This window comes from Panthera uncia (genome assembly GCF_023721935.1).
Source record: "Panthera uncia isolate 11264 chromosome C1 unlocalized genomic scaffold, Puncia_PCG_1.0 HiC_scaffold_4, whole genome shotgun sequence".
NCBI classification, from domain to species: Eukaryota; Metazoa; Chordata; class Mammalia; order Carnivora; family Felidae; genus Panthera; species Panthera uncia.
Window position 1 is genome coordinate 53,298,885 of NW_026057585.1, and position 17,981 is coordinate 53,316,865.

At 46.5% G+C, this 17,981-nt stretch overlaps 1 protein-coding gene across 1 annotated transcript in view; it reads right to left on the minus strand.

The window, feature by feature from the left end:
- Positions 1–17,727, minus strand: part of ROR1 (receptor tyrosine kinase like orphan receptor 1) — a 398,760-nt gene extending 381,033 nt beyond the window's left edge. Inside the window, exon 1 of the mRNA XM_049617051.1 lies at positions 16,951–17,727. Within this exon, the coding sequence (XP_049473008.1) occupies positions 16,951–17,041 (91 nt within the window). The 5' untranslated portion in view covers positions 17,042–17,727. The remainder of the gene's footprint in view (positions 1–16,950) is intronic.
- Positions 17,728–17,981: the final 254 nt, after the last annotated feature.

Genomic DNA, 17,981 nt, shown 5'->3' on the forward strand with positions numbered 1-17,981 from the left:
GTAGTAGAGCAGTAGTAGTGTAATAGTAGTGGTAGTGTAGTAGTAGTTGTCGTAGTAGTAGTAGTAGTGTGACAGTAGTAGTAGAGTAGTAGTAGCAGTAGTAGAGTAGTGTAGTAGTAGCAGTAGAGGAGGAGGAGGAGGAGGAGAGTAATAGTAAAGTAACATTTTTCATGATGCTATGCAGTTGGCAACATCCTTTCACCTAATTTGTCACTTCACATACATAACAGTCCTCTGAGATTTTATCAGCTCATTTTACAAATTAGGAAGCAGAGGCCCAGGGAAGTTACTTACGCACCTTGCCCAACATTACACAGCAGACGTGCGGCCCTAACCCAGATTTCTTTTCTCTCCAAACCATGCATTCTTTCCTCTGTGTAGGGCCGCCTCCAATCCACCTTTGTGTCAATGACAATGACTGCCTCTTCCCCAGTAGGCTGAATGCTTAGCTTGTTGCTGGTGGTGTCTTAATTTCATTATCTAGGAAATAGGTATGATAACAACACAGCCTCCCTGGCGGGGGTGGGGGGAGGGGGGGGACTGTCATGAGGTGAGGCGTGACTACTGCCTGTCATAGGAGTAAGCACTCTGCAAACTTTACCAGTGGGAACACCTCATTGCTGCGATATTGTTAGCTGAGCACACACTCCTACCCCAAGACTTTTGTCCTCGCTGGCCCCTCCTGGAGAACTCCTCCACACCACCCCCACAGCCACAGTGCTCATTCCTGTAGTTCGTGCACGTCTCCGTTCAAGAGTCACCTTATCCTGGGGTCATCCCTGCCACCCCGTATCATACAATGGCGCTCACCCCACCCCATCGCTCGCCACATCACAAGGTCTTGCACCCTGCTTCCTCTTTCTCAGCACTTACTATCACCCGATAGAGCATACATTTCTCCATGAGCAGGGCCTTAGTTTTGTTTACTGCTTCACCTCCAGCATCTAGAACAATGCCAGCCAGCCACTGGTATTTGCTGAGTGAATAAAGGAAAATTCGTGGGTCCAGTCACCAAGAAATGAAGACAAACTCTTGCTTGCTATCTGACCCTTCGATCTCAGATAAGACTTTAAAGTCTACAAAGGTGTTTTTACATCCTTCATCTCCTTTAATCTTCCATAATCTTCAGGGAAGGAGTTATAATCCCCACCACAGAGATGAAGAAACGGAGACCCCAGAACTCAGAGCAGAACAATTTCCTGGAGAGGCAGAGGGCTGGCTTGGGTTTTGAACCCTACCCCAACCTCCAGCACTCAGACAGAAGGGACTCAGCCTCCCTCTGAGCTGCCGTGGCCCCCTGGAGCAGCTGAGGTTCCCTGAGAAGGGCTGGTATAAAGAGAGAGGCCTAGGAAATGCTTTCTATCACTTAGATGAGCACCAAACATTACAGACAGCAGATTTCTATGAACTCATTTGCCAAAATAAACCCATCCATTATTATCGATGGTATAAAAAATGCATTATGTATGGGTTATTGTTTTAGGGCCTCACAGATTCCTGTTTTCAGTGAAGCCTCCCCTAAGACACCTTTCCTGATTCTCTCTTGGTCAGTCCCACCCCCAGCCCTGATTTGCCAGCCCCTCCTCCACGCTTTCAGAAGCTGACTCATGTCCTCACTGCTCAGCAGTCCTGCTCCCCACAAGGCCAGTCTTAGAGCTCCCACCAGAAGTGCCTGCAGCCCCAGCCCAGGGCCTGGCACCCAGGAGGCCTCAGTGCACATGCTGACCAACCAGCCTCCTCAATAACACCAGGATGGCAAGAATGGGCCCAGCCCAGGCCTTTCTTCTCCCCCACAACTGCCTCCGCAGCCAAGAAACCTAACTGAAGCTTTGTTAAGCTCCCTTTTCTCTCTCCTGCATGAAGGAAAGGTAGCCCAGCCTGAAGCAGATGGTTCTAGGGATTTAAAAGGAGGTGCTCTAGGAAATGCAAAGACACGAAGGTCTTTCTGACCATATTTGCATGCAGATTGCTTGCAAGTTCAAAACTTATAGAATTTTTCCCTCTGCTTATTAAGCAAAAGAAGAGAGAGTAAGAGCTCCCCAGGGGATATTTCCCTAGTAATGAGACCTTTCAAGATTCCTGAAGAAAGAAAGGGGAGGGAAGAGCTTCTAGAAGGACCAAAGGAGGGAGGACAGGGTTGTCAGGGCAGGGAAGAATCACTCACCACCCCCTATCCTCAGCGGCCCTCACAGCCCAAACCTGCCTGCAGGCTCAGCCACGGTGCCCTCTCCCCTGTGGCAGGGGGCCAATATTTTCCCCACCTCTCAAACATACTATACATGAAAAAAGAGAAAGAGGAGGACTCTAAGGGAGAATTTTAATTTGTTGCCAATTAAGGGCAGAGTGACCCTAATTTATAGCAGCAGAACTCAGAGTTATCACAGATTTTTCATCTTGGGAAAACAGCCCAGCTCTCAAGCTGCCCACTGCTCCCCTGCAAACAGAGCCCACAGCAGGTTTAATTGAGTCCAGATTGACTTTTTAAGGGGTTGAATTCCTCATCTTTTGGAAGAGATAGCCTTGAGATTTTCAGTTGTTCAAAGATGCATTTTTAAATTGCCAGATAGTAATACAAAGCAAGCTAGAAGTATCCCAGCCTCTAGGAAGTAAGAACAAAGCTTAGTGAAAGTACGTAGAGTGGATTCAATGGGCCACCAGGCACTGTACTGGCTCTGATCCAAACTCAGACCCTTGTCTAAGGAGCATCCAATCCAGTGATAGAAAAGATAATGGTTGCACAAATAAATGTTTAATTACAAACTATAATGAAGAATATTTTAAAATATAGGGTGCTATCAAAGCAGGTAAGTGGGAACCCAACCGAGTCTGGCCAGTCAGGGAAAGGACAGTGAAGCCAGAGCAGGACTGGTAGCTAATAGGATGAGGAAGGATGCTTCTGTGGGAGGGGACAGTCCATAGAAAAGCCACCATGTACAAAGCACCAGATGAGACCCAAGAGAGGCGGGAGACAGACGGACAAGGCCTGTCTGAAAGTCCTGCCAGAGTATCCTTGATAATATTTTTGGTTCAGAATCTCCCTGATCTCTTTAGGACTCGATTTCCTATTGCCCCAACAGCTGTGAATTTCCTTCTGGATATCGTGTATGTCTTTCTCCCACCCTCTTCGCCATGTCACGGGGACACCTTTTCATTTTGATCCCTTTTGTGTTTTCAGGAAAACTCCAATGTCATCATTAAGCCTCAGGCAGCATCCAGCTCTGACAGCAGGAGGCACTCAGGTGTCCCTGCTCTCTGGCTTTGACCACTCAGGACACTGCATATAGGAGAGAAACAGATAACTATTGGCTCACCATGTCCACCTTGTTCAGAAAACCCTCCCAGTAGTTCTGGACAACACACACATCTCTCTTTGATCTACAAAACTCACTGTATGCACCTTCCTTGTGGCACTCAATTGCACTGAATTGAGCATTCACTCAACACATATTTGGTGATTTCCTACTGAGTGAAATGTGCTGGACCTGGCAGTAGTTAACTGACATAAGATCTGGTCCCTGCTCACAAAGAACTGAGTGGAATGGAAAGCGGCTGGTTATGTGACATTGGAGAAGTTATTTAGCATCTCCGAGCCTCAGTTTTCTCTTGGGAGTAAAAGTGTGACTTCCTTTTATAAATACACACGTACAGAAAAGCCGATCAGAGATTATCTCTGAATGGTAGGATTGTGGGTGATTTTGTTTACACACTCCATTTATGATTGTGTTTTTCATGGACATATATTTTCTCATGAGAAAAAGCATTAAAACTGCTTCCTTTAGGTTAAAAATAATAATGACCCCATTTCATTTTGTTGTGAGAATTAGTGAGGTAAGTTGTGTGTGTGGTCAGGAAGAGTAACTTCACCCAAAGCAGAGTCTATGGGCTCTGAGCAGAAAATCTCAGAGATGTGGAGAACAGACTAGACCCCTGCCAGACCTCTCAGCAATGCCTGCCCTGGATATCAAAGTCACTGTCCCCCTCAGGCCAGCTTTTTTCCAAGACAGAGACATGGCTGAGAGCATCTCCTATCTTCTCTGCCCCAGAGGATCACCCCTAAATCCCAGGGATGGACTATGATTGGCCCATCATGGTGAGGCTAGGGGTCAGGGGTTATGATGGGCACTCTCCCCATAACAAGATTGGAGTACAGGCAAAAGTGGTTTCTTTTCCCAATAGATAAAGGAGCAAAAGGAGGAAGTGAGGGGAGGGGGGCAACAATTCTGGAGAGACAAAATAATAGGATTCTGCTACAAAATACAAAATTCTCACCAGATGTATGCCCCATAGTAGATGTTCAGTAAGCGATGGTGACTGGGGCGCCCAGGTGGTTCAGTTGGTTAAGCGTTGACTCTCAATTTTGGCTCAGGTCATGATCTCACGGTTTGTGAGTTCCAGCCCTGAGTCAGGCTCTGCGCTGACAGTGCAGAGCCTGCTTGGGATTCTCTCTCCTTCTCTCTGCCCCTCCCCCGCTCTCTCTCCTCTCAAAATAAATAAATAAATATTTAAAAAGTAAATAAATTTAAAACATAAATGATGGTGACTGTTACTACAAAGATTAAAATCTTGGGCTAAATCAGAATAAGTGAGCATGACTTAGGTAGTCTATCTGAAAATACAGGCTGAATGTGGCGGCACAGGGGAAGGAAGAACAGAAAGTGAATTCTTGAATGTGGGGGCACTGGGGGTTGAAAAAGAAGATTTCAGCAAGGAGAGATGGAGAGAGGGACCAGTGTGACCCTGCTGTGCCAGGGAGGTGGGGCAGGTGCTAGAGTATAGGGATTCTAGAAGTTGCAAGACAGAAAAAGAGCCCTAAACAAAGGTCAGGACAGTGAGCTTTGACTCGATGTTATTCTCATACCCTTTGGGGTATCAATCTTGCCTCCTTAACAAAAACAATAAACTCCTACAGGAGAGGATACTGCCATATATTTCTCTGTATCCACTTCAGGGGCTAAATAAATATTTAACCAGATGGAATTGCCAGTGACTTCTTTGTAGTTTACACAGGACACATCACTTGGCAGGTGAAGGAGCCTGGCGTCTCAGATCCCTTCTTTCCTTCCCTACTCTACATCAACACTGAGCAGACAGACCAACTGTCATGTTGATTTGATTCTCAGTCTGGGAGAAGCCACTTTCACCAACATTGTGGGTTGGTTGAGAAACTTGCAAAACCTGAGTCCTGAGGCAAAGATGTGGGAGGGTTATTTATTTTGACCATCTCATCTATGTATATAGTTTTAACCCCAACACAACCATGAAATCTGGCAATTACTCCTTTAAAAAAAATCAAGCTGGGGGCACCTGGGTGGCTCATTTGTCGAGCGTCCAACTTTGGCTCAGGTCATAATCTCATGATTTGTGAGTTCGAGCCCCACATGGGGCTCTGTGCTGACCGTTTGGAGCCCACTTTGGGTCCTCTGCCTCTCTCTCTCTCTCTGTCCACCCCCCCCCACCATGCTCTCTCTCTCAGAAAAAAAAAAGTGAAAGCCAGTGTAAGGGAGGAATGCCTTCCTCCCCACACCTAATACTACATCTTGGGGAAGGAAAGAAATGAGTGCTAAATGCTGGACTCTCGCTGCCCCTTTACCAGCTACTTCTTGCAGGAGCTTGCACAGTACAATGCAGTGACTCACTGACAAATTGGGTAGGACAAAGGGCATGCTCAGCTCAGTTCCTCCCTTGCAAAGTGGGCAAGAGGAATGCCCTTTATGAGTGGGCAGAGGGCCGTGAGCCACATAGAGAGGAAAAGGGTAACCCAGCAGTAGATTAAGAACAGCATCAAAAAGTGCTGCTTCTTGTTGTCAGCAGTCTACATAGCTACTCTCCAACAGGCAACATTTGGGGGCTGGAAGTTCTATACAACACACAATTCTCTGAAGGGAGGAGGTAAACAGCCACCACTAAGTTAAGCACTAAGTTAAGCACTCCAGCGGATGGGCTAACTTTCATCACACCAAAAGTTCGGGTGGGGAGAAAAAAAACAACCAATACTTGCAGGGAGTGTGAAAATTATGGAACAACTATTAAATACCCAAGTCAGAATGAAATCCAAGAGATGAGGATATCATCTCTCTTATGGAGAAAAAGTAGAATAAATTGCTTTGATGTCCGCTTAAACCCACCAGGAAATGGGGTCAATTTCCCACGAAGAACAGACAGGAGTCCTTCAAGGAAATCTAGGATTTCAGGCAGCAGGATCTGTTTTTACCTTAGGGTGTTCAATCTTCACAGACCGTAAGAAAGTCATATCCTTGACAAATATTAATATAATTATAACCCAAAAGTTCCTAGTGTTGGAAGGTCTGCACCAGAGATGATTATATCATAAACTAAGGGCCAACAAGGTGCTGAAGTTCGGCAATTTTGCCCCATCACATTCTGGGAAAAGCTCAGAGGAGGAAGTACCCTCTTGCAGGCATCCATTTAATTCATAGGAGTAGGCTGCACACATGGAACACGACCCAGGTGCTGTACAAGCACTGCCCACAGTACCTCTCCCAACCCTGTCAAGGTAAGCACCATTATGCCTCCCATTTTACAGGTGAGGAAAGGGAGTCTCCGAGAGGTAAAGTAATTTGCTGACAGAAAAGCAGTGACCTGACTTTGACACCAAGACCTCCTGATGCCAAAGCCCTTTCACATCAACGGCTCTTCCACCTGCAGAAAAAGCAACAACCACTTGGGAAACTCCTTGTTTTTAGGTAAATTCTCTCCATCTATTAGAAAGTGGATTTCCTTAGGTTACAGGAGTCACAGCTCCAGGTCCCATCTACAAGTGTCTTACAACTATTTCTGGGGGAAAAAAAAATTGCTGATTTGAGGAGAATCAGGCAAATCCATTTGCTGGTGAAAGTACAGTGAAAACAGACATATATCAGCATCTTAGAATCACAAATTCCAAACACAGGTAGTCTTTTAGAGCAGAAAGCACTATGAGCCTGGAGTCAAATAGGCTGGGTTTCAGGCAGGTTTCCCTAGCTACGATGACTTTAGGTGAGCCACCAACCTCACATGCCTAATTTTATTTTATTTTATTTTTTTAATGTTTATTTATTTTTGAGAGAGAGGGAGACAGAGTGTGTGCAGGGGAGGGGCCGAGAGAGAGGGAGACACAGAATCTGAAGCAGGCTCTAGGCTGAGCTGTCAGCACAGAGCCCCGTGTGGGGCTCCAACTCATAAACAGTGAGATCATGACCTGAGCCGAAATCAAGAGTCGGTCGCTTAACCGACTGAGCCACCCAGGCGCCCCCTCACATGCCTAATTTTAAAAGGAAGAGAGAAAGAGAAAGAAAGAAATCCTGTTTTATTGGATTATTTGGAAAATTAATGGTAATATTACACATGAAATAATTTTATAAGCTGCAAAACTCTATACCAATGGAGTATTTATAATTATTTTGACTCAGCTATTTGGCTGGAATCTTACAGAGAATTTGAATCATCAGACAGATTTGAAAAAAAATACTGAGCTGCAGTCTGGCATAATGGTCAAGGACAAAGCCCTGGACTCAGAACAACTAGTTTCAAATTCTGCTTCTCTCACTTAACTTGCTGTGTGATCTAGAGTGAGTCACTAACCTTCTCTGTACCTCAGTTTTCTTATCTGGAAAATGGGGATAATAACTCACGCCTACCTCATAGGGTTCCCTGAAGACTATGAGAGTTAAAATACCTAAGGAACTTAAAATGGTTCTTGGCAGACAGGAGGCTTGATGTGTTAATCATTACTATACTATTGTGATTTTCATCAACCAAGCAAAATGCGCACTGGCATTTAGTAGCTTGCACTACAAAACAAAATCGCAGCAGACGTAAGTTACTTTTGACAAGCAGTCCTGAAATGGACTGCATTTTAAGAGTACTCTTTGGGGTACCCTTTTGGAGAGAAAGATAAGTTCTCTTGCTCCCAGTAAAACCCTGCTTCCCCCCCCCCCCCCCCCCCCCCCCACGAGCCCTCCTTAGTATGAAAAAAAAATACCAGACACCACTCAAAGCCCTCTTTTTTCTCCATTACTCTCCCATCCCATGAAACCTAGCCCCGTTCCAGGGTGGAGGCCCAGTTGAAGAACTCAAGACAGCCTGGGCAAGTCCATGGAGAGTAGGGCAGCTACAGAAAGTTTGGCTCCTCTCCTCCTGTCCCATCATAATCCTCCCCATCCTTCAAGGCTCACTTCATATCCCACTTCCTCCTGAAAGACCTCTTCCTCCTCGGCATTCTGCATCTATAATTGCCAACTCTGTACTCACTGGGTGTATAATTATTTCACAAGTGCCTATTTTAATGCCCCTAAAAGGTAAACTCTCCAAGTGCTAGTCAGAGTGCTTCTAAAATCCCCACAGTGCTTAGCATGGTGCTAGAGACACCGTATGTGTGCCATAAATAATTTGGGAAGGGGTTTAATTCACTGGAAGGAGCTCAGACTCCATGTGAAGTGGTCAGATGCCAGCTAGGTCTGCACCTCTACTCCTCCTCCCCAAGCCCATGGCAAATGCTACTGTCAGATCCCAGTATTCCCTCCCAGAGATCCTGGAGAAACCTTAGAATCCTTCTCAACACTGCACCACAGGCAGCCAATACCAACTGACTGGAAAAATGAACCCTTTTTGCCATCTCTGCTTTCTAGGCACTTCCTTAACTGAGTCTCCATAGCACAGGGACTTGACCACCACTGTCATACCCACCACACTCCACTGTACAGGGCTGTTGACTTGTCTGCCTCTACTAGACCAGTGGCTTCCAAACTTTTGAGCATGGGGGCCCAATAATAACCCAGATCACCATAAGCAGAACTGAAGCTAAAGTTTCCTAAAGCAATACTCATTTTGTTAACATAATGCACTCTGAAATTTCCTATTATATACTCTCTAAAAATGCTGGTCCTGACTGCTGCACTGTTGGGTGGACAGATAGATAGGGACCTATATATACACTGTCAGTTACATAAACAATGTTAGTTAAGGTAACACTAGCAGCTGTAACCGATAAACTGAAATCTCAGCCCTTACTACGATAGAAGTTTCTTTCTTGCTCACATAAAACCTAAACGAGTATGGACCAACAGGTGCCTTCCATGGTGCAGTGATAAAGGGAGGGTTTCAGGATGTTTCTACCTTGCCGTATTTTCAACACATGACTTCTAGGGTTACCACGTTCAGGATCATAGCAATCCTGCCCCGGGGAAGTTTTTTATGGGCCAAGCTATTAGGTGTCACTTGTAACTGACATTCATTGCTTCCAGTCTCATTCCATTGACTAATATTTAGTCACATGGCCTCACTTAACTGCAAGAAAACTGGGAAGTGTAGTCTAACCAAGTCACCAAGAAGAGATGGAAACAGATTTTCTGATCAGCTGGCAATCCCTTCCAGAAATCTGCCATTTCAAAAATCCTCCAAGGCAAGGACCTAGCCTTATTCACCTTTATATCCCTAGTGACTAGCAAAATATTTGATTCACAGTAAGTGCATAGAAAATGTATGATCAGTGAATGAATGGGGATCCCACCCAGAGTTCCAGGAGTGTCACAGTTTATGATTAGGCATTGTGATTGTTTCCAAATTCAAACCTGTACAAACCCCTTCTCTACCCAAAGCAGAGGAGAGTCCAAAAATCTGAATTAGGGCAGGTGAGGAAGACACCAGAGAAATGGTCTTAGTGTCGTCCTTTCCATTTAGGGACTACACAGCCACTTACTCTTCCAACCACATGCCTGTTGAAAAGGACTGCAGTGGAAAAATTAAGAGCACAGGCTTCTGAGGCAGATAAGTCATGGCAGAACCTCTCTCTGGCCACATAACTACAGAACTATCACTGAGCACTATGTGTGCGGCAAGGTGCTAAGCATTTTCCATACATTATCCCCTTGTATTCTCATAATAAGCCTGTGAAGGATGCTAAAGTTCTCCCCACAATTTCCTGAGTGAGAACTGATGTCTTCTAACCCTGTGTTCCCATAGCACTTTTTCCACACCCCTTTCCTATAATTCACTTGGGGGAGAGCTAGTTGGCATATGGAGGTACATATTTCTTTATCCTGTCTCCACAATTATACTTGAAGGATAGTGGAAACGGCATACACTTGAGAGTCAAAAGACCTACATAAAATGTCTAGGTTCAAGTGCCATGTCCCAACTTAATAGTTTGTGTGAGATTCACCAAGATACCACCTAAGATTTAATTTCCTTATCTGTAGTGCTTGCTTCAGTAGCACATATACTAATTTTCTTATCTGTAAGATGGGGTCAGAAGTCCAGCCACAAAGGGCTGCTGGGACATAGAAACCTAATATCTATAAAGAACTATGCCTGGCACATAGTAGGTTCTTCAAAAAGTAAGAATTTCCCTCCTCCATTACCCTTGAGGGCAAGGGTAATGTTTTGTTCCTGGGCACCAACACCATATTTCCACAAAATAAATATATAATAAATGTTAGTTGAAATGCATTGAATGACAAACTTTACTGTTGAAAAATAAAAATAAAAAACACAACCCCTGCCTTGATCTTTAGAAGTTCTTTTTATCTCCCCTCCCCCTTCCCACACTTCATTATTCTCTTTTTGGGTAATGTGAACTTTTTTTTTTTTTTGTACTCAGAAATTTTAAATGGCTAACAGAGCACCTCAGGATTCTTTCCTCCGGCCATTATCCTTCTCTTTTAAGTTGTGCTCAGCAAGATTATTTGGATATTGGAGCTAAAAACGGTCAGATTACAAGTGGAGGTCCCTGAAATGTAACAGTCCCCATTGCAGGATTCTGGAATTACACCAAGCACCAGGGAGGGGTTGCTCTTCCCCAAAGAGCTCGCTGTTCTGAAAAAAGCCTTTGTTTTAAGGCTTGCAAAACTGCACTGTGGAATCTCCCATCTGGGTCCCCAGCACTGACCTGGGTACTGCTCAGTTCTAGAGTGTCTATAAGCTCCCTCTAAAATGAAACACTCAAGCATCTTAAAGTATTGTAAAAACAGCTGCTCTCTGAGTCTTGGTTCATATCTTACAGCATAATGACCATTGTTTGGGAGCCAAATTTTCTGATTTCCCCAGCAAGCCTCTGACAATGACAGCAGCTAACACACTGTGTGTTTACTAAGCCCACAGCACTGTGTTAGGTATTTTATGTTTGTTATTCCCTTACATTCCCACAATAACCCCACAAAAATCCAAAAACTCTCCATTTTCCAGACAAGGAAACTGAGGCTCAAAAGTGCAAAGAACTTTGTCTAAGGTCACACAGCCAGGAATCAGCAAAGCCCCAGTTCAGACCCTACTCTATCAGTCCAAATCTCATTCCATTTCTGTCATTCCACATTACCTCTTTTAAATGGCTGTAAACGAAGGTCCTTTCTATCAAAAATACTGGAGAAAATAACCAGCTTGAACTGGTTGCTCTTTTGAGGTCTCTTCCCCCTCTTAGAAAAAACAAATCTATGGTTCTATGGAGAGAAGGAAAAAAAAAAAAAAAGGAAATGTAGGGAGGCCAAACATTATGAGGCTTGGCTTATCAGTATTTAATAACAGCTTTTGGATCAAAACTCTACAGAACCTTATTTATAGACAGGCAGTTACTGTTAAGCAGAGCCTTTTTATACAACCTTTTCATCTGAGGATGTTGTAGCCTTCTACTGCCTTTCTATTAGTGAGAGATGGGGTGTGAAATTTGCTGGCCCTGCCAAGATTATCCCATTAAATTATCTGCCCTCTTCCAGTGTAATTCACTCAGGGGCAACAGTTGGAAACTCCGGCTGGTGGATGTCCATGCCTGGGCACTCTGAGGGGGGCGGGTGTGAAGGAAAAAGTTCAGGTGGTGGGAGCATCCCAGTGACATAACATCAATCCACGTTTCACTGCCTTACCAAAATAAAGTGGATGCCACAATTATCCCATTCCTAAACAAACTGAAAACCCCAACCGAGCTTACTGCAACAAAGAGAGAGCCTTTTTACTGCTGTTTATTTTTATTTTGTATTCGTTAGCTTTTTAGATATTCCTGGCATGCAAGTCAGGCTCCGTGTAACAAGCAGCTGCATTTAGTTAAGGATTTCGAAGAGTTTTCCCCACCCTACCCTACCCCACCCCCTGCCATCCCCTCCCCCTCAACTCCAGAGAACTTTCTCAGAGTCACAGAAGACTATTGCTTTCTCTTCGTGTGTCTACAGAACAGTCTCTCCTGTCACACCCCAGGGGAATTGGTAAGGCCAGGTTGAGGCCCTTCTGTTTGAGAAAGAGGCCTCAGAGACCTGAGTGTTCCCCAACTGGGGCTGGATTTGCCAGGGTCTGGTCTACATGGGGACCTTGAAGCTGGCAAGCCAGCTCTCCCACTAAAGAGTACTTTAATAAATCACCTCTGCTCAGCCTACAAGCCCAGTTGTACACCCAGATGCAAATACAAAGGCACTTTATCAAGACAATATCTCATGGCTGTTTGGAAGGAACTTCCAGACACACACGTCAAGCCGCATCAAAGTTGCAATTCGTTACAACAATGTAATTCCTCCTGATGAGAGGTGCAGACCTCCAAAGGCCCTTCAGGTCTGAGTTGCAGCAAGACTGGCTCAAGGACCTCCAGGACAGAAAGAAAAATTGAAATTGGCTGTCTCCAATCATTTCTTATTACCCCTAGATATAGCTAAGAAAACATCCTATTGCTCTTGGAAAACATGGGAAAATGGCACCTTTGGCCCATATGTAGTGTAAATTTTAAGACTTACACCAGAAGGGATGCCTGGATGGCTCAGTCGGTTAAGTGTCTGACTTCAGCTCAGGTCATGATCTCAAGGTTCATGAGTTCGAGCCCTGTGCTGACAGCTCTGAACCTGGAGTCTGCTTCAGATTCTGGGTCTCCCTCTCTCTCTGCCCCTCCCCTGCTCATGCTCGCGCGCTCTCTCTCTCTCTCTCTCTCTCAAAAATAAATAAACATTTAAAAAATTTAAAAAAAAAGACTTAAACCAGGAAAGACTGTCTAGGACAGCACTTAAGAGCATGAAACCAGGGATTGTAAACCCAGCAATGCCATTTCCTAGCCGTGTGACCTTAAGAAAGTAACTTACCCTTTCTGCGTCTACATTAAAATGAGCTAATTATGCCATCTCCCTCATAGATTTGTGGTGAGGATTCAGTGAGCTAATATTTGCAAAATGCTCAGAATGGTGAGTGGCCATTGTAAGGCTTATCCAAGTGTTTGTTAAATAAATTATATAAACAGAAGCATCTCAGCATGCCTGGATTCAGGGAAATATATACTTAGTTGAGGTCAAAGGACTTAGCACCATTCTTCAGCTTCTCCCAAGCCCAGTAACAGCCGGCCTGGTGGGAGGGAAACTGGAAAGGGAGGAGAGATAGAGGATCCATGAATTGTGAAGACCTAAGCTAAGGCCCAGGACCCACCACCAACCCTCAACTCCTTGCAACCTACCCGGAGGTGGACTTACTGTCCCAGCCATCAAATACTCTAAATCAAAAGTTCCTATCTTTTGGGGATTGCAGTTTGTTCGGGTTTGTTTTGTTTTGTTTTTTTCTCCAGAATATCAGATTATAGCCAGAAACATACAGTCACAAAAATGCACATAAAAATTTGAATACTATTTCTGGGGGGTCTGCATATCCTCAGTTTCACATACCCCAAGCAAGTTAAGACCCTCTCAGTTGGGTGCTCCTCTCCACTACCTGACACAGGTTGCATTTAAATCTCTTAACACTCTGGTAAGGTTCTGAAAAACTAATTGACTATCACAGTCCATGGCAGAGAAAAGATTCAAACCCACGTCTGTTAAATTTCAATGCCTGTGCTCATAACCATTAAGCCCTACTGTTAAGTTCTATTATGCTCCATTCATACCAAAAGATGGGGCAAGAAAAGGAGAAGTCCTTGAAAGTGTGTTGCATTTTTTACTAAGAAAAGCAAATATTCCACCACAATTTTACACGCAACCAAAAAAGTTATTCTCTACTCATTCAACAAAAGAATCTATGGGCCACTTACTATATAGATGCGTACACATATGTCATTTATATATAGAGATACATTTACATCAACATACATACAGGCTACAAAGCATTCCATTCCCCATAGGATGCTGCGTAAAATTTTCAAAAAATATTTGAAATGGGGTATGCGGTCACCATCAAACCACAGCCAAAATGGATACTAATGGATGCAGGTGACACGCCATTTAAAAACTTTAAAGTCTAATTTGAGGGCTATGTTCATCATGCAGGAGATAGATAAAGGAAAATATAGACCAAAGCTGAGTTCTTAAGAAGACTCCTAAGTAAATATCAGAAAGATAGTGCCAATATCAGAGTAGCAAAACAGCTTACCAGGTATGCTGAATCAATACTGAGGATTAAATATTTCCAACACACTGCCAGAGGCAGCTTCACCACACCCTTTGTCTACCCGGCCTCTGTGTGGCTCCCCTAGGGGGGATTTTCAGGCATCTCCAATAAAATTTGGGCTGGCTGACTTGGCTTTCAGTGTTTTCACCAGGAAAGCTGACAGTCTTATTGCCCTCAAGAGACTCCTATTCTAAAAGTAGACAGGACAGACACCTATTAAAATGGCATTGGAAGGTTTATGAAATGACAGCAAACACAGTAGCAGGCCACCTCCCTCTGACTCTAAGAGGTAAACCACAGAATCCACAGGATACTAAGAAAGGCCCAGGTGGGTTCCTAAGGCCCTGAGTTCTGGGTACAGTATTAATGGCTTCAGCTTCCCAGAGAGGTTGAGCTCTAGGTAGGTAGGAGGTAGACCAGGAGATCAACAATGAATAGACCAGCAAAAGTAAATACGAAGTTTTGCCCTCCTGGCTAACAAAATGGAAAAATGATGGGAGAAATACCGAGCCTCTTTTTAATAAGTAACTGAAACCTATCTCCCCTTAAGCTGATCTCTTGAGCCACTGGTTCAGTTACCTTAAGAATCCTGGATCAGACAAGAAAGTAAATTTGAGTTCCACTGGAAGATTTGTCCTCAGAGAAAAGATCAAGCATTCACAAACATGGAAAGGGATTTATAAGATGACAAATAAGACAATAATAACAGATTTGAGCTCACTACTGAAGAGTGTGGAAAAGGCAATACTCTTTTTTCTTTCTTTTTTTAAGCCTGTAGACAGTTAAACAAGACAGAGTTTGGCTGACTGCTGATAACAAGACTGTCTTACACTTAGCAAAACCATTGCATGGACATTCATTTAAAGGCAGGTGACCAAAGAAAGGTACGCTCCTCCCCACCCACCCCCCCACACACCCATGATATTGGAGCAACCACTGTTGAAAGGTTATGTCGAAGTTAAAGAAGTCCAGAGATGATACAACCAAATGAATCAAGGACCCACGCTAGAAGCCCTACCTTAGCTAGAATCACCCTGATTATCTCCACCTCAATTTGCTGGGCAACTTGACATGGGAAGGATGTTTCTGTTGTTTAGGCAGCATGACCCAGTTTTTATTTTTTCATCCAGGTGTTGTGGCACGGGGCCAGATGTTTGGCATCCCCAAAAGGAAGCAAACATCCCGGAGACCAGGCTGTTTACATTTCATTAGGATTTTTCATCAGGAAGGTGCACTCCCTGCTGATGGACATCTTAATTACAATTAGGAGCTGTATTTACCCCCGAGGAGACTCCAGATTACCACAACCACAGTACGGGATCAATTTCGGAATATTTCTCAGAAAACGCAGTTCTAGCTTCCCCAAACTCATCTCTAAGAAATCAAAATTCACACACAACTTGTTTTCAGAGTGTGTGTCCCACCACGAAAATTACGAGCTAGATTTTAGTAAAAACTAATTCCGTGGCCATGTGTAGTCTATGTAGTCAATAGATCTTTCCCCCTCAACTGCTAAATAGCCTAAAGCCTTTTCTTTTCCGAAGCACAGCGCTAACTTAAAAATGAAAGATGCATGATAAAAGAGCAGAAACCTATTTATCTGCACCGGTTTGGCCTGGGAGTGGGGGAGGGCAGAATTCAGGGACTCCAGCACCCCCTCAAGGGATGCATGTTAAAAGTGAGGCCCAAGACCCCGGAGACTTTAATCAACTTTCCCCCTCCAACCTCCAAAGAATGAATCGGTTGTCTCCACAGGCACAGCCGGGCTCTTCCCTCTCATTGTGTACCGGCTCAGACGCAGCGAGGATCCAAGCTTCCCGCAGCGAACTAAAACGCTCGGGCTTTCGGTGGAGTCTTTCTCTAACTGTTCCAATTGTCTTTGGAGATTACCAAAATCAAGTATGCATTAGATGGCTTTTCCCCCCTTGTGTGTAACACACACACACACACACACACACACACACACACGTGCACGCTCGGAGCACTCTGGAGCAGCAGGCCGCCTCTGACAGCACATTTTGCACAAAGTGGCGGCGACGGCGGCAGCGCACACGTTGGGAGTCTCCAGAGGCAGGAGAGCCGAGGCCCGTGGATAAGTGAGGCCGCCCGAGCCTCAGGAGGCAAGGGCTTTTGTCTGGGTCGGTCTGCGGACAGCCTGGGCTCTCTGGGCACCACTGAAAATACAAACTCTCTCCTGGACCGCGCCTTCCGGGACGGCTGCTACTTGGGGACTCCACACACTTGCCCGAACACGGGTTAGGGCGCTTCAGGGGTCCAGCCAGAAGCTGGGGGACCAGCGGCACGGAAGTGCCCCCATCGCCCCACGCCCCCCAACCCCTCCACGCTTCCTGTCAGCGCTGGCAACTGCTGCAGGGCGCCGAGGAGGAAGCCCCCGGGCGCACCCCCGGACCCCAGCGGGGCTCCCGGGCAAATCCTCGCCCGCCTCCCCGGCGCCCGGAGTCGCGTTTGCTAGACACCCCCCCCCCCCCCGACGGGTCTCCGGCCGCCCCACCCCCCGACGGGCGCAGCGCTCCCCGGCTGCCCAGCGCCAGGCAGCGGACTGGAGGGGTCGCCGAGGGCCGGGCGGGCCCGGGACCCGGCGGATGCGCCTCTTACCTTGGGCAGCGGCCCCGCGCGCAGCCAGCAGCAGCGCGGCCAGCAGCGCCAGGAGCGGCGGGCGCGCCCCGCGGCGGCGCGGCCGGTGCATTCCTCCTCTCGCGGCGGCGGCGGCGGCGGCTCCCAGGCCGCGCGCAGAACATCCACGGGCTCTGCCCGGGGTCCCGGCCACCTCGTCCCGGCCGCTCTCCCCGCAGGATGCCGGGGGCGTCTGCAAAGTTCTTTGTCCCTCTAACCTGCTCCCTCGCTCCGCCCGGCCGCCTCTGGACCCCGTACGCGCGGTCCCTCCTTCAGCCCTCCGGCTGCAGCCTCGCCTCCGCCGGCCGGTCAGTCCGGAGCTGTGGGTGTCGCGCTAGCGGAAAGGCGAGTCCCCCCAGCTCGGACTCGGAGAAGAGCGCGCCCTGCGACCGGGGGCTGCCGTCCCGGGGGCTCCCTTGGTGGCGGCTGCTGCGGCTCCTCCCGCTCCGCGCGCTCGCTCTCTGGCTCTCAGCTTCCCTCAACTTGTCACTTTCCACCAACTCTCCAGCCCAGCGCCCCAGCCGGACCAATGGCAGACGCGGGCCCAGGTCGGCGACCCAGCGCCCTCTGCTGCCGCCTCTCAACACCCGCACTCTCCCTGACTTCCCAGAACGTTGTGGCTCCCGCGCCTCCCGAGCACCCACCTCCCCTCCCCCCACTGGGCCTCAAACTCGCAGCGGGACCGAGGGGCCCTCGAGGTTGTTTGACAGAGGGGGAAGCCGAGGTTCAGGGAGACTTGCCCCGACTCGCAAAGCAGTCCGTGGCTGAATGGCTTCTTCAGGAGATCCAGATCCTAGCACTCTGGGCTCTGCCAGTTAGCTGTGTGCTCCTGGGTAATAGGACATTTATGATATCACACAGTTTCCCTTTTGATTCCCTCTTTGACCCAAGTCAAATGTTTTCCCATTTTGCCTTTAATTTCTGGTTTTGTTGTATTGAAATCCATGTCATCTGTACTGCCGCCTTTTGGAGATTTATTGAGGATTTCTCTGTGGTCAGTTTTTGTCAATGTC